The 25,595-nt window shown below is 38.5% G+C and overlaps 3 protein-coding genes across 4 annotated transcripts; 1 reads left to right on the forward strand and 2 right to left on the reverse strand.

The window, feature by feature from the left end:
• Nucleotides 1-2,104: 2,104 nt before the first annotated feature.
• LOC114530216 (muscarinic acetylcholine receptor M3-like) lies at nt 2,105-22,487 on the reverse strand. The gene is made up of 5 exons (XM_028551795.1): nt 22,402-22,487; nt 6,270-6,659; nt 3,409-3,415; nt 2,621-3,284; nt 2,105-2,113 (listed from the first exon to the last, which is right to left on the reverse strand). Exons 2-5 carry the CDS (start codon nt 6,628-6,630, stop codon nt 2,105-2,107), a joined length of 1,041 nt encoding a protein of 346 aa, XP_028407596.1. The 5' UTR covers nt 6,631-6,659; nt 22,402-22,487.
• On the forward strand, nt 7,234-12,901 carry LOC114530309. The gene has a single exon (XM_028551918.1). The coding sequence runs from the start codon at nt 7,457-7,459 to the stop codon at nt 12,752-12,754; it is 5,298 nt and encodes a 1,765-aa protein (XP_028407719.1). The 5' UTR covers nt 7,234-7,456; the 3' UTR covers nt 12,755-12,901.
• On the reverse strand, nt 16,330-20,773 carry LOC114530312 (beta-2 adrenergic receptor-like). Of its 2 annotated transcripts, none has more exons than XM_028551924.1 (2): nt 20,627-20,773; nt 16,330-17,620 (listed from the first exon to the last, which is right to left on the reverse strand). In XM_028551924.1, the coding sequence occupies exon 2, from the start codon at nt 17,574-17,576 to the stop codon at nt 16,572-16,574; it is 1,005 nt and encodes a 334-aa protein (XP_028407725.1). In that variant the 5' UTR covers nt 17,577-17,620; nt 20,627-20,773; the 3' UTR covers nt 16,330-16,571. The 2 variants fall into 2 exon arrangements, with proteins under 2 accessions (XP_028407725.1, XP_028407726.1); XM_028551925.1 differs by lacking the exon at nt 20,627-20,773 and adding an exon at nt 18,411-18,524.
• Nucleotides 22,488-25,595: the final 3,108 nt, after the last annotated feature.

Raw genomic sequence — 25,595 nt, forward strand, 5'->3', positions numbered from 1 at the left:
AAATGTAGCTACTACAATATCATATTAGGAATAATTTTGCATGTATACTTTCCCTACCGTATAATGGCAAAAGCTCCTGCTCTATTCAAGATTAGGGTTCACTTTTGTACAAGTATATATTCCAAGCAGCTGTTATATTAGGGAATGACTAGGCCTGCAATTAGACTAATGACAAGAAACCAGCTAGTATATGCACGCATTAATTTGAACATCCAATTAAAGCCCTTATTCCGATGCAATATTAGCCTCATTCTAATGAAATATTAGCCAATTGTTTTTCCGGCGAAATTGCTAGTGGGTTTTCATGATGATTAGTCATGCTAATATAGTTATTGGTCTCCTTATTGAGTTATTGCTATTGCCTTGGGCAAACACTTCTCACCTTTTCACGAAGAGCTACATAGCCAACCTCGCAAGCCAGGCTTTTTTATCTACGCTCCAGGCGAAAACCCTGGTTCAGGACTGGTCATGTGACAGCGCAAAATCTTCTAATTTTTAATTATGGCGCTTAGTTCATCTCTAAGGGAAGGGTGGCGAAGTCAATATGCCACTTCTGCTTTTTTAGCACTTGTGACAGTCCAGGTCGCTTTGTACTGCCGCCACGCAATGTACTAAAAATAGCGGTTCGCAAAATAAATAAATACAGGACATGTTGTAAAAACTGCGCTGGACTTTGGATCATTTTTAAAATTCGTCATCTATAGATTTTCGTATTGTCTTACTTCACGACCCATCCCTGAGCCTTACGAAAGTTGTTGTGCTCTTCTTTAACATTGCAATAATTTCTTATTTTTAACAATTTTTACGATGAATAATTGTATACTTTACTACAAAATTACTTTAACTACGCGGGTATTGTTAAAACCTAATACATTTCATTTAAAGTCCATGACATGTTCAATAAATTAGCACAATCATACTGAAGCTTTTTATTAAGTTATTTCAAGAGCATCTTATGAAACTCGTTCCTTTGATATCTTCCAGGCTCTGTCTTGAAAAATATTGACGAAAGACACAACAAAACTAAGTCTATTCTAATGTTTAAAGTATTTAATAACCACACTGCTCCCAACCTAAGGGCGTCCTTTATTCGAATGAATGATATTCAGAATAACTGATTTGATTATCCCTAAACCTAAGAGCGAATATGTCAGTTAAAAAAAACTTTTAAGTATAGTGGAGCTTTTACATGGAATTCGCTCTCTACAGATGCAAAGCTATCAACTACTTTAAGTGCTTTTAAAAGGGATCTTGAAGCCTAGTTTGATCAATACCTATTATCAAAGACCTTCTAAGAAACCTTCCATTCAAACTGAAAGTTTTATTTTTTTGTAAATATGTTTTATCTCTTTGACGCTTCTTAGGAAGAACATCAATTTAATGGTGATGAGAAATTAATGCGTCATTAAATAAATTGTTTATGTATATGTATGCATGCATGTATGTCAACTAAACATCGAAACTTTATGATCAATTAACCAATGAACTGTATAGTGAGAAATCATGACAATCCTTTATTGTATGACTGTTAAGTAATTCTGAGTGTATTTGGTTTCTTCAAAGCTTTAGTATTGTCGTATTTGTACACAAAGCCGGGTCTCGAATTGAACATTGAAAGTTCAGGTATTTTGTAGTGAATTTTGACGTTTCTTTTCACACTCATCACTAAGAACAGACTGAATCATGATACATAAGCACCATTCGCTTTATTCTCAGGACTCTCACATCATGTTGTTGAAAAATCCTTAGATACGGGGCAAAAATTCTTAAATTGCCTATGATCTTCTAAAAATCGTGACCTACACGGGGTCATGATATTTGAGATCCGGAAACTAGTGTAAAAAGGCGGGAATGGGACTATGGGAAGATGAAAAACCCCCGAAAGAAGGGTGAAAACCAAACTGTACAAGCAAAAATTTCGTTTCATATGTTATTAAACAGTCATACTCGTAATAAACAAGTAACTTAATTATTTAAATAAGTTATTTGTTTAGATAAAATTAGATTGTGTGAAGACTGAAGAGACCTTAATAAGAACAGTTTTCATTGGCTCCCTTTGTTCAATCTTGTATTTTGAAATATTTTGTGAACTTCGGATTAAAAATCAGAATTCCTTAGAAATTCATTAATAACATATAATTCCTTAAACAATTCTTTAAAAAACCAAAAAAGGTTGAAATTTCCTTAGTAATAATTTCCTTAAAAGAGTGAGACGCAATATAAAACTGGACACCCTGTTTTATGCCTAGGTTGGCTATTCATTCATGCTCAAGACACCACTTGCTTCTCAGCGGTTTTGTTCCATATTTTCTTAAACAACATTTCGTCTACTGCACTTCACCACCCATCCTAGAGCCTTACGAAAGTTTCTGTGTCTCCACGCATAAATAAATGGGTTGAGAACGCTGTTCAGATACACTACAGGCTCGCATGTTTTGCTCAAGAAATAATAGAACTTGGATTTACTGCATGATGTGCAGAAATATTCCAAATGAATGAAAACAGCATAAGGCGAATATGTTAGGAAAAAGAGCGATAAGATGAAGAATATTGTCACCAAAAGCCGCTTGTCAGATTTCATTCTTTTAATGTTTTCTTTAGTTGCACTGTCTATATTTACCACAGATGTGACTTCTTTCAGTCTCCGCCTTTTCTTTGTCTTCAAGTTGAAGTATATGAAAGCAAATAAGAGAGTCAATGAGAGAAATGAGAAAGTTACATGTAGATGTGTATTCAGTAAGATATACACTTTGTCAGACATTCCCATTAGGCGAAATGAGGAGAAAAATCCGGAGTAAATCCACGAAATGGCCACAATTATTGCAGCTGATTTTAGTGTCATAACTCGACGATACAAGAAAGGTTTTTTAATGGTCACACTTCGGTCGATGATGAGTATTACTATTGTGACTATAGCGTTGTTGACTGTTATATAAGAGCCGTAATCACCAATTTCTAGTGTTTTCGAGTAATATTTGTTTTGATAAATACCAAAATGGTAAACAGCATACAATGGATCCACAACAAGTCCTGTCAACAAATCAGCGACTGCGAGGTTTGCTACAAATACTATTGGTACGTTACGAAAGCATTTGTAAGGATCGTAGCAGATGGCTGTTAGAAGTAGTGCGTTGGCAATTATTGTAGCAAGCGATATTACTAGCAGTAGAATACCAATCGTTAGCGAGAGAACTCTCTGAAATGTCGTATATTCTGTTGAACTGTTGTTTGATTCCATCATTCCATTCGTGCAGTGCTGTTCTTTAATGTTCTTATTTATTGTCCTGTAATAAAAAAAAACTATTGACATCTTTAGAACTTGGTTCATACATTATGCATGAACTGAAGGATATTTGCCTGACAATAATAACATAAATAGTTGAAAACGTGACATGAAATGCGCATTACCAGCTGTCTAAAACATACAAAAAAACTTCACAGCCAGTTTGGACCTTTCCTTTCGTCACCCTATAATTCTCCTTAATACAAAATTGCATGTACGTTTAAAGGATAATAATTCCTTGGTGAAGGACTAGACGTTCAGTTAGACAAATGTATAATTAATCAAACCCTCCTACCCGCGGTAATCTCATCGTAATGAATCATTAGATTTTCTCACGACATTACGTTCTTTGACCAGGCCTGGACCTGGACCAGGTCTAGGCCTATAGGCGTTTGAACGTTGTTTACCTGGCCTAGACCAAGCCTGGACCTGGTCTATATAGGCCACAAAATCCAGGGACCGGTTGTATCAAGCCCGTTTAGCCTAAACGGTGGTTACGTTCAAAATAGAAAGCCAGTCTATCGTTTTATTCAACAAAGCTAAATTTTTTTACCCTTAATACAAATTAAGATACTGTCTACAACTACATATTCAGTGCATAATATTCAAGTTGAATCATTCAAGGGAGATGTAGAGTGTTATTTAATTTTAACTTATCCAGTCAGCAGAAGAAATTGGTCTGGACCAGGCCTGGACCTGTACCAATTTTTGTAACGTGAACGGGATTTAGCGTGTTTGTGGTGTTTCCCAAGTATTTTGTCACGATGTTGTCTATACATTTTTGTTTTTGTCTAGGAATGCGCGCTCGCCTTTAAAATGTAAAACCGTAGCTACTATCAGTTAAGAGATTACCTATCAATTAACGCAAACTTGTACAATTTGTACGTCTTGTTTTCTGGCAAATCTTAGAATATGTACGTCTTGTATTCTGGCAAATCTCGTGGACTTTAATATCTTCATAATTTCTCACTTTAGTTTTGTGCTAAAATCGATCTAATTTTTCATAGCATTCTACGATCGTTATTATGAAACAAAATTCATGCATATTATATCGGATACAGTCTATTTTTTTATCAACAGCATGCATATAATAATTTTAAAAAAATATTTTAAGAATAAATCTAAGCTTTCCCTACCGTGATATTGCTCTTGTTGTTTTCAAGAATGCATGGGATTCACTTTTATGCCATGTTTCATGCCATGTAGCTGCATGTAACTCTCTGTAGTGAAGCCCGAATGGCGTTATGATGCAGTCAAACCAGTTTCTGTATTACTTCAAACATCCAATTGAGAATAAGAAAGCCTCATTGTGACGAATCATTAGCCAATAGCTTTTTGAAATTATATACGGGTTCTCGCGAAGATCAATCATGCTAGTGTCCTATAATTAAATTTTGTTATTGTTTTAAGACTTAGCTTGTTACGAAGTGCTACATATAGCTTGAAGAAAACAAATACATGTTTTTGGGAATAAGCAACATTTAAATCTCTTGTCAGACCACCATGTTTCGATAGTTATTTTATCCAAGCTGAGCCTGAATTATGAGAACGAACTGTACCATTTAACAAAATTCTCCGGAAATTTACACCTGTTACAGTTTACACCCTCTTGACATGATGATTTTGAATCGCAATTTGTGCGCTCTTAAACGTTTTACAAATCTAGTCTGCACTCCTTAATAGAAGTTTAATTTCGTGAACATATTGATTATATTCTTAGATACTATAAACTTTTAACTTTCTAACCGGTTCTAATCGGTTAATATTTTTAGGAATAAGTCTAGACTTTCCTTACCGTAATATGACTCTTAATTGCTTGCGTAACATGCATATACGTCATGTAGGTGTAATTTTTCATAATGAAGGAATAGGCGTTACACTAATGTATTCAAACCAGTTTCTTTATTCACTGCATGAAACATTTAATTGAGACCTGGGAGCCTCACTCTAATCATTAGGCAATAACTTTTCAAAATTATATACGGCGACAAAGACCAGTTATGCTAAAAATAATGGTGTAATTAAATTTTTGTCATTGTCTTGAACGCAGACTTTGCTTGTCTCGATGAGCTACATAGTTTGATGAATACAAATGTATAGTTTTTAGGAATTAATGAACATTTAAATCTGTAGTCAGACACCATACTAGGATAATTACTTACATCTAAGCTAAATTATGAGAACGAACTGTACCGAAAAAAAATAATTCCCCGGAAATTTGCACCTGTTACATTGTGCATCCTATTGACATTTTGAATAGCAATTTGTGTGCTTTAAACGTTTTACCAATAAGTCGGCGCTTCTTAAGGGAATTTAATATCTTGAATATATGACCCTCCACATTATGCAAGGTTGCAAGTGCTTTTTGCGTGTAGCTTCAGGCAATGCCTATTTTTTCATAATCTCAAACATTTGATCTTTTTCGTCCACGGCACTTCACGACCCATCCTAGAGACTTACGAAAGTTCCTGTATCTCCACGCATAAATAAATGGGTTGAGAACGCTGTTCACTTACACTACGGCCTCAGATGATTGGCTCATGAAATAATAAAACTTGGATTTACTGCATGATGTGCAGAAATATTCCAAATGAATGAAAACAGCGTAAGGCGAATATGTTAGGAAAAAGAGAGATAAGATGAAGAATATTGTCACCAAAAGCCGCTTGTCAGATTTGATTTCCTGAAGTTTTTCTCTAGTTGTGTTGTCTATATTTTCCACAGATGTGACTTCTTTGAATTTCCGCCTTTTTTCTGTCTTCAAGTTGGAGTATATGAAAGCAAATAAGAGAGTCAATGAGAAAAATGAGAAAGTTACATGTAGATGTGTATCCAGTAAGATATACGCTTTGTCAGACATTCCCATCAGGCGGAATGTGCAGAAAAATCCAGAGTAAATCCACGAAATGGCCACAATTATTGTAGCTGATTTTAGTGTCATAACTCGACTATACAAGAAAGGTTTTTTAATGGCTATTAAACACACTTCGGTCGATGATGAGTATTACGGTTGTGACTACAGTATTGTTGATTGTGGTAAAAGCGATGTAGTGAGAAACATTTTGTATTTTCAAGTAATGTTTGTTTTGATAAACACCAAAATGGTAAACAGCAAGCAATGGATCAACAGCAAGTCCTGTCAACAAATCAGCGACTGCGAGGTTTGCTATGAATATTATTGGTACATTACGAAGACATTTGTAAGGATCGTAGCAGATGGCAGCTAGAAGTAGTGCGTTGGCAATTATTGAAGCAAGAGATGTCACCAGCAGTAGAATACCAATCGTTAGCGAGAGAACTCTCTCAAATGTCGTATATTCTGTTGAACTGTTGTTTGATTCCATCATTCCATTCAGTGCTGTTCTCTAATGTAGACCTGTATAATTAAAAAAATAGTGATATCACAAGGCTTTGAGACTTGGGGTTCATGCACGATGGAAGGTATGATAATAGACACATCTAAATATATTAGGCAATTGTCTGAAGTTTTTTTACAAGAAAACCTTTACACTAACTGTCTTGATTACAAAATATTATGTAATATATTTCGCCTGCTGTAAATCCGCATGTAGTAACTTCAGTTCCGCGATGTCGGAAGAATTTGAAAACGCAAAAATATTTCTCCGTTATTATATTTATTTGCATATGTCACACGTAAAAACAAAAACGTTTCAGATACGCTTATTTAAGTGATCCCACAATGGGATCTCGGCCACTTGGGATGTTGAATTCAAAACAAAAATCTACCAAACCCAAAGGAAAAAACAAGAATAAGGACTTTGTTTGGACAGACGACAAACTTGAACTCCTTCTAAATTGTCGGGACTGAGCGACAACGGGGCGCACGAAATAATAGGGGATGACACGCACTGCACAGAAATGGGAAGCAATATGGGTAAAATAAGGGATCTGCACAAAATTGAGTCAGTTGGTGATAGAGGGTCATAGTGTGCGAATGTGACTCGAGAGACGCGATATTAATTCGACATAGCTGCAACGTGAATTTTGGGTGAAGATTTAGTATAACTTTTAATTTTATTTGTTAATCAATATATTTCATAAACCCAATCGAATTTGTGTGAATTGAGACTTGTCGAGGACAAACGATACTGAACGGAGGCTAATTCTCGACACCTGGCACCTCCGACGGGATTGCGAACTCGTTGAACAACGATGGAAGAAGAAAAAGAGAGTACTGCTGGAGAGACAGTTACGGAAATGGCCGTTCAACCAACCGGAGAAAGTATACCTCCAGAATTGACAAAGGCAGACATCGAATTGGAGACGAAATTATCCCAGCTGAAATTGGTTACGAGAAGGTCAGATAAAATCCTGGCAACAGGTAAGCGTGAAACTATAAAACGCCATATCGAAACACTGCAATCTGTAAACACCGCGGCTAACGAGTGCAAGCGCAAAGTTGAGGAACAGAAAATCGCGAGAAAAACAAGCATGAGCGAAATTTCCGATTGGAGCGACAGTGTTGAGGCGACACTCGAAGTAGCTGATTTACAGATTTCAAAGTTGAGCGATTGGTTAGCTGAAGAGAAACGTAACGCTAAGGCTGCAGGACTAGAGCAGCAACGTGAGGCAGAACTAAAGTTGCATGAACAGAAACTACGCATGCAAAGGGAAATGACCCCACCCAAACCGGAAACTCAGGAATGCCCAAGTCGAAACGCAAAGCTACCGAAACTTGTGATCACGAAGTTTAATGGGTCATTTAAAGACTGGCCTAGGTTTTGGGGACAATTTACCGAAGGGATTGATAAGAGTTCCGTGGCCCCCATTACCAAGTTTACGTATTTGTTAGAATTATTGGGTCCAAAGGTCAAAACATGCGTCGAGTCCCTGCCCTTTTCAACCGAAGGTTACAATAGAGCCAAAGCCATTCTCCAAGACAATTACGGCAAGGAATCCGAGATTGTCAAAAGCTATATAAGGGAGATTCTCGATCTACCTCATATTCCGAACAGTAACCCCCGTAGAATTGCCGAATTTAGTGAGACTTTGACCTATTGCGTGCGAGCCTTGCAGACCTTGAGGAAACTCGATCAGGTTAACGGAAATGTCTCGATGACATTAGATAAATTGTCAGGTATCAGGGGCGATTTAGTTAGAACCGATCCTGAATGGGAAACATGGGATTTCGAGAAGTTAGCTGAGGCATTGCGACAGTGGGTAAAACGCAATCCGGTAAACGAAAGCGACCCTCCGCGCAAAGATGATTACCGTAAGAAGTTGTTTCGCGCGAGCGGAAATGAACAAAAACTTTTGGGCTGTGTTCATTGCGGCGATCTTGGCCATAAGGCGGTTTCATGCACAAATGTCGTGAATCCCAGTGACCGAAAGCAAATTTTAGCAAGAAAGGGTTTGTGCTTTAACTGCGCTACGAAATTTCACCGAGCTTCGGACTGTGCCAGCAAGACGTCTTGTGGGCATTGCAACAAGCGTCATCACTCATCCATCTGCGAACAGTACAAGCATGAACGCGACGAAAGGTCTGGTCAAGATCATACAAAAGAAGGGGACCAATCACCCGGGGCTAAGAAAGTGATGACAGATGGGGCAAGCGCGGAAGGGATATTTCCAGTCGTTGTTGTGAAAGTTAATGGTGTAATGACTCGCGCACTTATTGATTCTGGCGCCGGCAGTTCCTATGCGTCCGCGAAACTTGTCAACGCGTTAAACATTAAACCCAGCGAAATAAAGAGCCAGCGAATAGACATGTTGATGACTTCGCAAACAAAGCGAATAGAAGTTTTCGATGTAGAAGTTAGTTCCTTGGACGATTCGTGCAAAATAAACGTGAGCTTGAACAAAGTTGAAAAGAGCGAGCTTCTGACAACTGGTAACCCCAATTACGACCAACTCGTGAGACGATATAAACATTTGAATTCGGTCAAAATGGACGAACGCGACACAAAGAGTGAGCTACCCATTCACCTCGTGCTGGGAAACGGCGAGTATGCTCGGATAAAAACAAGGACCAAACCCCTGGTAGGAAAGGACGGTGATCCCGTGGCGGAATTTACAAGGTTTGGTTGGATGATCATGAGTCCTGGAATCGAGTTGGACCAGAATACGATGCTACTGACCACAACATCTCAAAACGATTTCGAGCGATTGTGTCGGTTAGACGTCCTCGGTCTTGAAGAACCCACCGAGGAAGGCTCTCAAGCGATTTACGATGATTTTAAAGACGAGCTCACACGCGACAAAGAAGGCTGGTACGAGACTAGCTTACCGTGGAAATCGCATCATCCACACCTTCCGTCGAACAAAAGAGGAAGCATAAGGAGACTTAACAACCTGGTGAAACGTCTCGAGAAAAGAGGAATTTACAAAGAGTACAACGATATTATTCAAGATCAGCTCGTGAAAGGTATTGTCGAACCAGCACCTGCCACAGCAAAGGGTAAAGAGTTTTACATTCCCCACAAGCCCGTCGTAAAGGAGACCGCAGAGACGACGAAACTTCGGGTCGTTTACGACGCGTCCGCCAAAGAATCGGCATCTGATCCATCCTTGAACGAATGCTTGAACCCTGGCCCACCACTCCAGAACCACCTGTGGGATATTTTAGTTCGTCTACGTTTCCTCCCCATCGTGCTGACCGCTGATCTCGAGAAAGCCTTCCTGCAAGTCCGGATACGCGAAAACCAACGAGATTCCCTACGCTTCCATTGGAAGGCACCAGATAGTGACGACCTCACAGTCTATCGGTTTACTAGGGCGCTGTTTGGGCTGACCTGTTCTCCCTTCCTTCTTGGAGGTGTCCTGAACGAACACCTAAAGAGTTGGGAGAAAAGATATCCGGCTCTGGTGGAAGAGATAAAAGGCGGCCTGTATGTCGATGATGTGATGGAGGGAGGTGATAATGTTGAAGAGGTCAAAGAGAAGAAAGCGAAGACGGTTAGTATTTTTGAGGATGCCACTTTCCACCTGCATAAATGGCACTCAAACGCCTCTGAACTCGAGGATACCGACCAGAGCGCCAATGAAGGCAACGTGGGCAACCCGGAAACTACCTTCGCGAAACAGCAGCTGGGCACAAAGGGGACTGAGACAAAGATCCTCGGTATGGGTTGGAACAAAGCTCAAGACCGTTTAAGTGTTGTAGTAAACAAAGAACGAGACGAAGCATCTACGAAAAGGGAGGCCCTGTCGCAGGTTGCAAGTGTGTACGACCCACTCGGCCTGGTTTCCCCAACTACCCTAGTAGCAAAACTACTGTACCGTGAAATGTGTGAAGAGCAACTTGCCTGGGATGAAGAACTTAACGGTTCTTTGAAGAGACGGTGGAAAGAGTGGTACGAAAACCTGCCAGGCCAGTACACGGTCCCTCGAACTTTAGCCCCTCACAGAGAGCCAGTACAGTCAATCACCCTTCACGGATTCGGGGATGCCAGTAAGAACGGAGTTTCTGCGGTCGTCTACGCAGTCGCAGAGCAAGAGAGCGGAACAACCCAAGGTATCGTGTGTGCAAAGTCCAGACTTGCAAAGAAGAGCCTCACGATTCCCCGTTTAGAGCTTGTCGCTGGTCATATGACCGCAAACTTAGTGACGAACGTCGAGCGAGCGATCGGAATGGAGAAGGTGACCGAGATACACTGTTGGTTGGACTCGACAGTCGCGTTATATTGGATCAATGGACAAGGCGAGTACCGGCAATTCGTATCCAACCGAGTGAAAAAGGTCAAAGAACTCGACCGGATCAGATGGCATCACGTCCCAACGAACGAGAATCCCGCTGACCTAGGGAGCCGCGGAGGAGATGTGGTGGGAAACGAGTTATGGAAGCACGGTCCAACGTGGCTTAACAACCAGGAGACGTGGCCACCGGAAGTTGTTCCTGTGGCGAGTTCGGATTCGAAGCAAGAGGAAAAACCGTCGACGCGAGTTTTGGTCACGATGAATCAAACGGCACACGAGGACGTGTTTGACCAACTACTAGAGCGGTATACGTTGCGGAAAACCCTTCGAATTTGTGCTTGGATTAACCGCTTCATTCAACACACCCAAAGGAAAGCGAAGTCCCTGGGACCGATAAAGACGCAGGAGATCGAAGACGCACGGTTGTGGTGGATTAAACGAGTTCAAGATGGAGCTAGGGACGCACCGGAATTCGAGAGTACGAAAATCGAGCTAAACCTCCAACCTAACCAGAACGGAATTCTAGAGTGTCGCGGGCGAATCGAAGGCGAGTATCCGGTATACTTGCCTGCAAATTCGCAGTTTTCAAAGAAACTAGTCGAACAAGCGCACATCATCACTCTTCACGGGGGAGTACCGGCGACCATGGCTGAAGTTCGTGAGCGATACTGGATACCTAGACTACGTCGCCTTGTGAAGCAGGTACGAAGCAAATGTCATGGATGTGTGCGATTCCGCGCTCGTGCGTATCACAGACCACCGCCTGGACGACTACCAGTTACGCGAACGCAAGGAGAAACCCCATTCCAAGTGATAGGAGTCGACTTCGCTGGACCAATCAAATACAAAACAGCAGGAAAAGCGGAAAAGAAAGCGTATCTGGTACTTTACGCGTGCAGCCTCACAAGAGCAGTTCATTTGGAGCTGTTGAAATCATTGGAGGTTGTCCAATTTCTGCCTAGCCTAAAAAGATTGATCGCTCGAAGGGGGAGACCACAAATCATATACTCAGATAATGCCACTACGTTCAAGGCTGCGGCAAACTGGCTGAAAAAGGCAATTGGAAATGAGATCATAAACGGTTTCCTTACGGACAAGGAGATCCATTGGAGGTTTAACCTGAGTCGCGCACCCTGGTGGGGTGGACAGTTCGAGCGGTTGATCGGGCTCTTTAAACGATGTTTTTATAAAAGTATCGGGAACGGTAATCTAACCTTTGAAGAATTATCAGACGTGATCCTAGACATAGAAGTTGTAATGAACAATCGACCGTTAACATACGTTGAAGACGACGTAGAACAAACTGTTCTCACCCCCGCAAGAATGTTGCAGATAAATCCAGTTATCTTACCTGAAGTGGAATCTTATCACGTTGAGGACCACAGCCTTCGGAAGAGAGCGAAGTTTCTTCGTAGATGCAAGGATTTGTTGTGGAGACGGTGGTATAGAGAATACGTTCGTGGGCTAAGAGATCGACACCGACAAGATAATGGGAAAAACGCAGATCATCCCAACCGTGGTGATGCTGTTATCATCGAAGGAGAGGAGAAGAACAGAAATTTATGGAAGATGGGCGTAGTCGAAGAGCTGATTCGAGGGCGTGATGACGTAGTACGGGGAGCAAAGATCAGGACGCCAAATGGAATTCTTGAACGTGCAATACAGCAACTCTACCCGATAGAACTTTCCTGTGACTTACCACCTCCAACCACTTTAAACCCAGACACCCCTCCCTTCCAACCCCGACCGAAACGTGATGCAGCAGCAGCGGCAGCAATCCGCTTACGGGATCAAGCAGAAGAAGATGAACGGTGACACTTATCCATATTAGGACACTAATATTAGATTGCATTTAAGCTTGAATCAGTAGCACTAGCTCAGACCCTTTGTAGACATATATCACAGCACTAAGATATATGGGGGGAGTGTGTCGGGACTGAGCGACAACGGGGCGCACGAAATAATAGGGGATGACACGCACTGCACAGAAATGGGAAGCAATATGGGTAAAATAAGGGATCTGCACAAAATTGAGTCAGTTGGTGATAGAGGGTCATAGTGTGCGAATGTGACTCGAGAGACGCGATATTAATTCGACATAGCTGCAACGTGAATTTTGGGTGAAGATTTAGTATAACTTTTAATTTTATTTGTTAATCAATATATTTCATAAACCCAATCGAATTTGTGTGAATTGAGACTTGTCGAGGACAAACGATACTGAACGGAGGCTAATTCTCGACACCATGTTGTTGTTGAGTATACAATGATTAATTGTCGTGTACAAAAAAAATGTGTATAACCAAATACTCCGACATTCTGGTCAGGGGCGTAGGAACCATATTTAAGTTGGGGGGGCCATTAACGTCTAGGGCACTTGCCTGATGAAAAGGGCATTTAACATTGCCACGTATTATTGTTGAAAAAAGTTGAATTATATTATAATTTGTTGCGTTGGCATAGACGTTTCCACAAAGAAAAAGGGCACTTTACCTCAGCAAAAGGGCACTTTTTCTATTATTTTTGAAAGTTGGGGGGGCCTTGGCCCCCCCGGTTCCTACGCCCCTGATTCTGGTTTCTCGCGTGAAAATCCTTCCTCGGCATGCAAGGATTGGCGAAAATTTCACACACAATTAAAATAACCTAAATAAGATAAGACTCAACCTGAATAAAACTCTAATATATATAGCAATATAAAGTTGAACTGATAAGGGTGGATTTCCACTTATAGAGCACTGAATAGTTCGCCAGCGAAATATTTGCATATTTTCTTTTGAATTGAGAACATTTACGCCTGCGGTATTCAAAAAGCTCACTCACACTCACTGCGTGTAAGTGTGACATAGAAATCCCACTTAATCAGTTTGAGTGTGAGTGAGCTTTTAGAGTAAGCTACTACAGGCGATAGTCATGTTGAATTTATGCCGCTAAAATTATAAAGAAAATATGCATCTATTTTGCTAGTGAACTATTTCCTACAGTGTGAAAATTCAACCTAAGCCACAATGCTTGAAAGAAACCTCATTTATATGGAATTATATGATACGTTACTTTGCGTCATCGTTTCGGCAAAGCCGTTCACATGAAGTTACCATGAAACCCGTTCACAGAAAGTTACCATGCACGATGCCGGAAGAATTTGCGAAAATGCAAAAATACCTAAAATATTTACCCGCGCGTCCACATGCAAACACAAAAACGCTAAAGTTATTTGAACCCGCAGTACACCTCCATGTTTTCAACCTGCGTGTCACACGTGGGATGTCCGAACTCAAAACAAAACAAAATGTTGAGTATATGCCGGAACAATTGTGCATAACCATGCAAATACTCCGACATATAGAAAATACTTTCTCAGCAAAGAAAATAACTCACAATGAAAATAACCTTTAAAATAAGGACTCCAACTCAATAAGACTCATTTGACGCTAATATATAGTAATATATTTCATCCAGAATACGTATTATCAGAAGGGTGACTTATTTTCCTGCCTTCAAATTTTCCCAAAATGTACACGTCATGCACACGCTATGGACTGATGGCTGCCTGTGAATTTTTTATTATTTCTGCCATTTCACCACATGGCAGAGAGCATATAAAATGACAAGTGGCGAATATCACGCAATATCACGCAATAAACACTTGCCAGCAAAATGGCTGTATGGGGGCATTTTTATTACTCCGATGGACATCTGTCCATCTTTTATCTATGCATGGTATAGCTCTGGGTGTAGCCTAAAGGCTGCTTTAATTCCACTGTCGCGTTTTTTGCACGTGCGTACACGCGCGTAAAAGCTTAAAACCTTCAAAGTTGTACAGTTAATCTTATGCCAGAAAAAACACAGCAAATCATCAACAGAATTCAACCCTATATTATGCAATCGTTGATTTCATAAGGGCCTAATTCCACGGGTAAATTGTAAAGGTTCAAAAGGTCTTAATTTCGGGGGAATGATTAATTTCGAAATTAAGACCTGTTTTAAACTTTTATGTGCGTATCCGTACGTACAAAAACACGACAGTGGAAAACAGCCGTAAGTCAGCAATTTTCCTGTTCAGGTCTGGTATAATGATGGTTGAAGCTGAACTATCAATTAGCTCATGTATTATTGTCTTCTATAAACTCTAAATATATATAGATTACACTTCAGTCTTCAATTCTGGTGAAAGCTTGCAATATTCAACATAATTTTAACTGCTTCGACACCCGTAAATAGAATTACGCGCGGTTTATCCGCTTCCTGCAATGCGGACATCGCGATATTTCGTAGAGACACAAACGTTTTTAAATGCTCACATATACCTTACCTAAGTAAATGTTGAACTATAATTTTTTGTGCATTTTTGTAAGTCATATATAGGCTGACCATATTTTCAATATGAAAATGAATTCAAGTAGTAACGTTAATAACCTAGCCATCGTATCTTGGGCTTCAATGTAAATTCTTCACTTCCGCGTCATATTGATTTGGTGCGTTTTTATGCTAAAGATAAAATGCATGTCTGCGAATTTTTCAGACTTTTTTTTAATCATTTTAAACACAATTTTGTGCTCGCTATTATAAACGTTGGTTATTTTATCGGATTTGAGTCATTTTCTTCAATAGAATATATATAAACGTCGTTTAGGAATTAATCAACATTTAAATCTAGGTCAGGGCACTGGGTCAGGGCAACATATTATAGGAGAGTTACTTTTACTTGAATAAAAATTGAATTGAATATGAGAACGAACTGTATACTGAAAAAACCCAATTTCAAATATCTTCTAGGGAATTTTAATGTCTTTTCTAACATTCAGTAACTAAAAACCTTCCAAGCCTTCGTTATCATATTTCATATAATATATTGTATCGGTTTTGGAATAATTAGCTTTCGGTCAAGAATAATTAGCTTCCCTTACCGTGATATGGTTCTTGTTGTCTTCAAAAATAGGAATATGCAAAGTTATATTTACATGTATATTATATTATATTATATTATATACGCCATGTATATGGATGTAATTCTCTATAATGAAGGAATAGGCGTTAGACTAATGTAGTCAAACCACCTCAAACATCTATCGGGACTGAATTTATAAAGTTAGGTGTTGACCAAGCCAGAAATGGGCGGCAAACTGTGGGTAAATTAAGGGTCTGCACAAAACAAGTGATAGAGTGTTATATTGTGCCAAAGGAGAAAACCGACTGTGACTCGAGAGCCATCGAAACACTTCATAAAACGCAATCCGGTAAAGGAAAGCGAAGATGATTACATTCACTTTTCTCATTATGCAAGGTTCCTGTGCCCTTCGTAACGTCCGGATATGCACGCCTAAACACATTGTTCTTCTTATATACACTTGAAGAATTTATCTTTCTTAAAGCTCTACTAATGTCGTATTTGTACATGGAATAATGGTCCACAAATTTAAACTAATGTAACTTCAAATATCTTCTAGCGAATTTTGATGTCCTTACTAACATTTAGTTCAAGCAAGTCAAGTTTAAATATACTTCCAATATCTTGCTAGATCTTTAGAGGTGGGTTTTAGACAAATTAAAAAGTAACCCACCTAAGAGTCGTCATCACATGTGTTCCTCACAGACCGCAATATGAAACTGGACACACGTGCATACTTATGACAACCTAGGTTCGAGTCATCCGTGCTAAACCCACTCGTTCCCCAGTGGTTTTGGTCTCACGATTTGTTCCATATTCTCTAAAATTCGTCCTCGTTCGTCCACGACACTTCACAATCCATCCCAGAGCCTTACGAAAGTTCTTGTGTCGCCACGCATAAAGAAATGGGTTGAGAACACTGTTCAGAGACATTACGGGCTCGGATGTTTGGCTCAGGATATAATAGAACTTGTATTTACTGCAGGATGTGCAGAAAAATTTCAAATGAATGAAAACAGCATAAGGCGAATATGTTAGGAAAAAGAGAGATAAGATGAAGAATATTGTCACCAAAAGCCGCTTGTCAGATTTCATTCTTTTAATGCTTTCTTTAGTTGAATTGTCTATATTTACCATAGATGTGACTTCCTTTAGTTTCCGCCTTTCCTCTGTTTTTAAGTTGGAGTATATGAAAGCAAATAAGAGAGTCAATGAGAAAAATGAGAAAGTTAGATGTAGATGTGTATCCAGTAAGAGATACGCTTTGTCAGACATTCCCATCAGAGAAATTGTGCAGAAAAATCCAGAGTAAATCCACGAAATGGCCACAATTATTGCAGCTGATTTTAGTGTCATAACTCGACGATACAGGAAAGGTTTTTTAATGGCCACACTTCGGTCGATGATGAGTATTACTATTGTGACTATAGCGTTGCTGAATGTGATCACTACGCTGTAGTAAGCAACAAGGAGTATTTTCAAGTAATGTTTGTTTTGATAAATACCAAAATGGTAAACAGCAAACAATGGATAAACAGCAAGTCCTGTCAACAAATCAGCGACTGCGAGGTTTGCTACAAATACTATTGGGACGTTACGAAGACATTTGTAAGGATCGTAACAGATGGCAGCTAGAAGTAGTGCGTTGGCAATTATTGTAGCAAGAGATATTACCAGCATTAAAATACCAATCGTTAGCGAGAGGTCTCTCTCAAATGTCGTATATTCTGTTGAACTGCTGTTTGATTCCATAATTCTATTAAGTGGAGTTCCGTTTGATTATCTGTCGTTTTGTCCTGTAATTCAAAAACAGTGTTTAGTTGCAATTTTGGAAGATTCGCCTGAATATAATCACAAAGGGAGAAATAACTGCAGAATAAATAGCCGAACCGGCGTAGCGTGAATATCATTTTAGGACTGCTTTCCACTGTCGCGGTTTAAAATAATTTAAGTGATACTTCTGAAATCAACGATTGAATAGACACTGACATAGGGTTGGATTCTGTTGATAATGAAGCCTAGCGCGTCTATAAAGAAAGCATATAGCCTTTTTGGTCGGCTGGTGCATATACAAACATCCACTGACTTCATATATCGATATCACTGGTAAAAACATGAAAGTAAAGTTATAACTATAGGTCTTATACGTTATGCGTTTTAGAAGTGTACATAATTATTGAATATGATTGGACATTGCATGCGAAACTTTGAGAATCTTTTATCACTTTGAAACTATTTATAAACAGACGAGTGAGACGACTTGTCGAATTATCGCAAGCAATTGAGCAAGTTGAGCAAAATGATACTTTTTACCGACGCTTGTGTTACCTACTATAGGGGGTTTACGATTCACTTCCCGGCCAGATCAGGGCGCTTATACAGTGAGCTTATATAGTGAGCTTATATTTACTATGTAAGCGCTGGGCCAGTTCGACGACGCGCGCTTGCAAAACAAAGACACCACTAGACAGCTATAACGTTGCAACAGCTTTCATGTCATCGAGAAGCCGTGAAAATGCGTGAAAATTTGAAAGCGTCGTTAGGATGTAAACACTTTTGGGGCCACAAGTTACGTATACCTTTAACCTTTTGGCTTGCGTGTGTTGTTTCTTTGTTTTGCAAGTGCGTTGTCGAGCTGGCCGCGTTTTATTGGTAAACTCCATAATGATTTTAAATCCAAGATGGCGCACGAACCAGGCGAATCATCTAAATTAATGACCTTGTCAGAATTAGTTTGTTGAACTCCATCCCTTCTCTATTTGGACTTACATCTATAACTTTTAATTTTTTAACCGCGGTATTATTGTTGAAAATGTGCTGGAAAATGGGCCTCCATGCTTGAGATGATGAAGATCAGCTTAATGTCTTCATGTTTAGCTATCCCAAAAAATAGACAACAAAAATCGCATCTGAATATATTAATATAACCAGCTATGCGACATAAATGTTGTGATTGCCAAGTACAAACTTCTTTCATCGTGTATATATTATCATGCAAAATGGCCGCCTCAACCAGGCAGTTATATAGTATTTATATTAACCTGTTAAAAATATTTTTGGAAAAGGTCAAGGCTTTCCCTACCGTAATATGGCTCTTGTTGTTTTGAAAAATAGGATTCACTTTTTTTATGGAGAGTTCTATTCACATGCATATACCATATACCGCAATGTAGCTGTGTAAGGGCTGTTTTTAACTTTAACCGTATCGTAGCGACACGTAGCGTTACTAGCGTCTATCATTCTTTCCTGGGCACTCGGATAGAACTAATGACTTTGAAACAACGAATGTTCATTACGATACGGTTGAAATGGAAAACAGCCCTAATTCTCTATAATAAAGGAATATAAGCATTAGACTATATAAAAAACCGCGGATTTCGCATTAACTATGCATTAACTCACTGGACATCCAATTAAGACCTGCGAGTCTCATTTCGACGAATAATTGAAATTATATACGGGTTCTCACGAAGTAATGCTAATCTATAGTTTTATTGGTGTCCTATGATTAAATTTTGTAACCTCGAAGAGCGACATAGTTTGATGAATATATACAGATGCGTAGTTTTTAGGAATTAATCAACATTTGAATCCTGGCCAGGGCAACATATTATAGGAGAGTTACTTTTGCCTGAATAAAAATTAAATTAAATATGAGAACGAACTGTATACTGAAAAAAACCCCAATTCTTCTAAAATTTGCAACTCATCTTACATTGAACATTCTCTGGACATGATGATTATCGCAATATGCGGGCTCTTAAATGTTTTTCAAACAAATCTGCCCTTCTTAAATTAAATTTCTCATGTTACATTGAACATTCTCTTGACATGATGATTATCGCAAAATGTGGGCTCTTAAATGTTTTTCAAACAAATCTGCCCTTCTTAAATTAAATTTCTTGAATGTATATGTTCGACTTTTATGCACTGCCTAAACTAATTCTTCTTCTTATATACTTTTGAAGAATTTATCTTTCTTCAAAGTTTAAAGCTTAATAATTATACCCGGTATTTGTATATGGTATATACAGAGATGCAATAATAAGTCCTCATGAGGACTTTGGACTCATGTAGCTTACTAATTTAACATTCAGTAACTAAAATCTTTCAGTTCAAAGATTCAAATGAGTCTTCAAACATACTCCCAATACCTCAGAGGTGGTTCTTGAGGTGGTTCTTATAGATGAGTGTAGTGTAGCAGCCTAACTAAAATTCGTGACTCATATGTGCATGTGTGTTCGTCAAAGACTGAAGATAAAAAAAAAACATCTACACTGAAAATAATCCAGTTTTGCGACATTAATTTTGTGATTGTCAAGTAAATGCAAACTCTATCTATTCAGTAACTTTGCGATGGCGTCAATAAACGCGGAACTACAAGTCGACAAACCACTTCATTATTTTGCCAAGGGACATACTCAGACTCACAATCATGCACTTTTGACGAAGGCCCCTAATAGGTCGGGAAAGTTTTTTTTATATGTAAACGCTGGGCATTTGCCTTTCCTTTTAATAAGAAGTTACTTGAAGACGTTTCCATGCTGTCCTTTGGTTATTCTGCATGCATTTTGTTGTTTTTACACAGAATGTTTCCGTGTTTATAAGTAATATAGGTTGTCTACTTAATTGATCGAATCGATCGTTTGACAGCAAATTGATCGCAAACTTTGCATGCAGATCTAGTTTTTCACAGCATTCTGCGATCGCTATTATATATATACTGTATATAATTTAATATAATATATTGTATCGGTTTTAGAATAATTAGCTTTTGGTCAAGAATAATTAGCTTCCCTTACCGTTATATGGTTCTTGTTGTCTTCAAAAATAGGATTATGCAAAGTTATATTTACATGTACATTATATTATATACGCCATGTATATGGGTGTAATTTTTATGATGAGGGAATCGGCGTTAGACTAATGTAGTCAAACCACCTCAAACATCTGTCGGGACTGAGCGACAATAAGGCGCAAGATGACACGCACTGCCGGAAATGGGAAGCAAACTGTGGGTAAATTAAGCAATCTGCACGAAACAAGTGATATAGATTTATAATAGTGTGCCAAAGGAGCAAACCGACTGTGACTCGAGAGCCATCGAAACACTTCATTCTGTAAACACCGCGGCTAACGAGTGCAAGCGCAAAGTTGACGAACAGAAAATCGTGACCCCACCCAAACCGGAAACTCAGGAATGCCAGTACACGTTCATGTTTTCCACCTGCGTGTCATGTGGGATGTCCGGACTCAAAACAAAACAAAATCTACCAAATTCGAAGCAAAAAACAAGAATGAGAACTGTGTTTGGACAGACGACAAGCTTGAACATCTTCTAAATGTTATTGTAGAGTATATATGAACAATTGTGCATAACCATGCAAATACTCCGACATATAAAAAATACTTTCTCAGCAAAAAAAATAACTCACAACAATGGAAATAACCTATAAAATAAGACTCCAACTCAATAAGACTCATTTGACGCTAAAATATATTTCATCCAGAATACGTAACTTATTTGCATACGCACACGCTATGGACTGATGGCTGCCTGTGAGTTTTTTATTATTTCTGCCATTTTAATTGTAATTTGTTGGCAAATAAATTTGCATGCAAATGCCGAAACATTGGTGAAATAGGTCTCATGGCAGAGAGCATATGTAATGACGAATATCACGCAACATCACGCAATAAACACTTGCCAGCAAGATGGCTGTCGGCATGGGGGCATTTTTATTACTCAGATCATAGGAATCCCAATAAATATTGTTGAAATAATAAGTAAATGGTCCAGTTACGTTGCAAGTTCAGTGACGTGAGTGATCGCGAAGAATAACTATATCTTATGCTTCGCGATCACTGACGTCACTGAACTGGGATTCCGATGCTCAGATGGACATCTCTCCATCTCTTATCCATGCATGCATGGTATAGCTCTGGGTATGGCATAAAGGCTGCTTTAATTCCTTTAAAACCTTCTAAGTTGTATAATTAATCTTATGCCAGAAAAAACACAGCAAATCATCAACAGAATCCAACCCTATATTATGCAATCGTTGATTTCATTAGGGCCTAATTCCACGGGCTTTCTTTTGAATTTCGACCACTTGAATAAATTAATTCTGCTTCATTGCTCACAATGCAAAAGAAGCTGGTGAAATATTTCGCACGTTGCTTGAAAATTTAGCCCGTGGAATTAGGGCTTCTAAGGGAGAATTAGGCACTTCGATCACTTGATGCAGGTAAATTGTTAGGGTTCAAAGGTTCTTAATTTCGAGTGGAATTATTAATTTCGAAATGACCCGTTGATTTCATGCATCTTCTATTCTAAATGATTTTAAACAAAAACAAGACAGTGGAAAACAGCCGTTAAGGCTAAGGCTAGTTTCCACTCGGAAAAATTCTCCTTTGGATCGAACAGGAGAGGAAAGTTTCCTTTGTATAAACGCCGCCTGAGAACTCACCGACAAAGGAAATTTTCCTGTCCGTTCCCGATCCAAAGGAGATTTTCCTAAAATGTATCTACTACAATATCATATTAGGAATAATTTTGCATGTATACTTTCCCTACCGTATAATGGCAAAAGCTCCTGCTCTATTCAAGATTAGGGTTCACTTTTGTACAAGTATATATTCCAAGCAGCTGTTATATTAGGGAATGACTAGGCATGCAATTAGACTAATGACAAGAAACCAGCTAGTATATGCACGCATTAATTTGAACATCCAATTGAAGCCCTTATTCTGATGCAATATTAGCCTCATTCTAATGAAATATTAGCCAATTGTTTTTCCGGCGAAATTGCTAGTGGGTTTTCATGATGATTAGTCATGCTAATATAGTTATTGGTCTCCTTATTGAGTTATTGCTATTGCCTTGGGCAAACACTTCTTATCTTTTCACGAAGAGCTACATAGCCAACCTCGCAGGCCAGGCTTTTTTATCTACGCTCCAGGCGAAAACCCTGGTTCAGGCCTGGTCATGTGACAGCGCAAAATCTTCTAATTTTTAATTATAGCGCTTAGTTCATCTCTAAGTATAAGAGAAGGGTGGCAAAGTCAATATGCCACTTCTGCTTTTTTAGCAATTGTGACAGTCCAGGTCGCTTTGTACTGCCGCCACGCAATGTTCTACTACAATTAGCGGTTCGCAAAATAAATAAATACAGGACATGTTGTAAACACTGCGCTGGACTTTGGATCATTTTTAAAATTCGTCATCTATAGATTTTCGTATTGTCTTACTTCACGACCCATCCCTGAGCCTTACGAAATTTGTTCTGCTCTTTTTTAACATTGCAATAATTTCTTATTTCTTTACGATGAATAATTGTATACTTTACTACAAAATTACTTTAACTACGCGGGCATTGTTAAGCCTTAAGGCCTAATACATTTCATTTAAAGTCCATGACATGTTCAATAAATTAGCACAATCATACTGAAGCTTTTTATTAAGTTATTTCAAGGGCATCTTATGAAACTCGTTTTTCTCAATATCCTCCAATCTCTGTCTTGGAAAAATATTGAAGAAAGACACAACAAAACTAAGTCTATTATAATGTTTAAAGTATTAAATAACGGGAATGGGACTATGGGAGGATGAAAAAATAGCCCCCGAAAGAAAGGTGAAAACCAAACTGTACAAGCAAAAATTTCGTTTCATATGTTTTTAAGCAGTCATACTCGTAATAAACAAATAACTTGGATAAGTTATTTGTTTAGATAAAATTAGATTGTGTAAAGATTGAAGAGACCTTAATAAGAACAGTTTTCATTGGTTCCCTTTGTTCAATCTTGTATTTTTGAAATATTTTGTGAACTTCGGATTAAAAATCAGAATTCCTTAGAAATTTCTTAAAAACATATAATTCCTTAAACAATTCCTTAAAAAACCAAAAAAGGTTGAAATTTCCTTAGTTTTATACCTAGGGGTCGGTTGTATCAAGCCCGTTTAGCGGTGGATAAGTTCAAAATAGATTTCACCTTTAAACGGTGGATAAGTTCAAAATAGAAAGCAAGTCTGCCGTTTTATTCAACAAGCGAACTAAATGTTTTTGACCTTAATACTAAGATACTGTTTACAACTACATATTCAGTGCATAATATTCAAGTTGACTCATTGCCTCAAAGGCCTGACTAGGTTTCTAGTAGGTCTCTAGCCTAACATTATTATAAAATCATATGTAATATTTAATTATAAAACTGTACATAGGGGAGAAAATAAAAAAAGAGAGATGTAAGAGTGTTATTTAATTTTGACTTTTAAGCTAAACGGGTTTGATTGATACAACCGACCCCAGGTTGGCTATTCATTCATGCTCAAGACACCACTTGCTTCTCAGCGGTTTTGTTCCATATTTTCTTAAACAACATTTCATCCACTGCACTTCACGACCCATCCTAGAGCCTTACGAAAGTTTCTGTGTCTCCACGCATAAATAAATGGGTTGAGAACGCTGTTCAGATACGCTACAGGCTCGCATGTTTTGCTCAAGAAATAATAGAACTTGTATTTACTGCATGATGTGCAAAAAAATTTCAAATGAATGAAAACAGCGAAAGGCGAATATGTTAGGAAAAAGAGCGATAAGATGAAGAATATTGTCACCAAAAGCCGCTTGTCAGATTTCATTCTTTTAATGTTTTCTTTAGTTGCATTGTCTATATTTTCCATAGATGTGACTTCTTTCAGTCTCCGCCTTTTCTTTGCCTTCAAGTTGAAGTATATGAAAGCAAATAAGAGAGTCAATGAGAAAAATGAGAAAGTTACATGTAGATGTGTATCCAGTAAGATATACACTTTGTCAGACATTCCCATCAGGCGGAATGTGCAGAAAAATCCACGGTAAATCCACGAAATGGCCACAATTATTGCAGCTGATTTTAGTGTCATAACTCGACGATACAAGAAAGGTTTTTTAATAGCCACACTTCGGTCGATGATGAGTATTACTATTGTGACTATAGCGTTAGTGACTGTTATATAAGAGCTGTAATCACCAATTTCTAGTGTTTTCGAGTAATATTTGTTTTGATAAATACCAAAATGGTAAACAGCATACAATGGATCCACAACAAGTCCTGTCAACAAATCAGCGACTGCAAGGTTTGCTACAAATACTATTGGTACGTTACGAAAGCATTTGTAAGGATCGTAGCAGATGGCAGCTAGAAGAAGTGTGTTGGCAATTATTGTAGCAAGCGATATTACTAGCAGTAGAATACCAATCGTTAGCGAGAGAACTCTCTCAAATGTCGTATATTCTGTTGAACTGTTGTTTGATTCCATCATTCCATTCGTGCAGTGCTGTTCTTTAATGTTCTTATTTATTGTCCTGTAATTAAAAAAAAACTATTGACATCTTTAGAACTTGGTTCATGCATTATGCATGCATGAAGGATATTTGCCTGACAATATAATCACATAAATAGTTGAAAACGTGACATCAAATGCGCATTGACCAGCTGTTAAGTTCAAAATAGAAAGCCAGTTTATCGTTTTATTTAACAAGCAAACTAAATTGTTTTTAACCTTATTACAAAGATACTGTCTACAACTGCATATTCAGTGCACAAGTTGACTCATTTAAGAGAGATGTAAGACTGTTATTTAATTTTGACTTATCCATCGTTTAAGCTAAACGGGCTTGATACAACCGGCCCCGGGTCAGCAGAAGAAGGTGGTCTGTACCTGTACCGATTTTTGTAACGTGAACGGGATTTAGCGTGTTTGGGGTGTTTCCCAAGTATTTTGTCATGATG

Source organism: Dendronephthya gigantea, unplaced genomic scaffold (genome assembly GCF_004324835.1).
Source record: "Dendronephthya gigantea isolate DGI-Jeju-01 unplaced genomic scaffold, DenGig_1.0 000061F, whole genome shotgun sequence".
Taxonomy (NCBI): Eukaryota; Metazoa; Cnidaria; class Anthozoa; order Malacalcyonacea; family Nephtheidae; genus Dendronephthya; species Dendronephthya gigantea.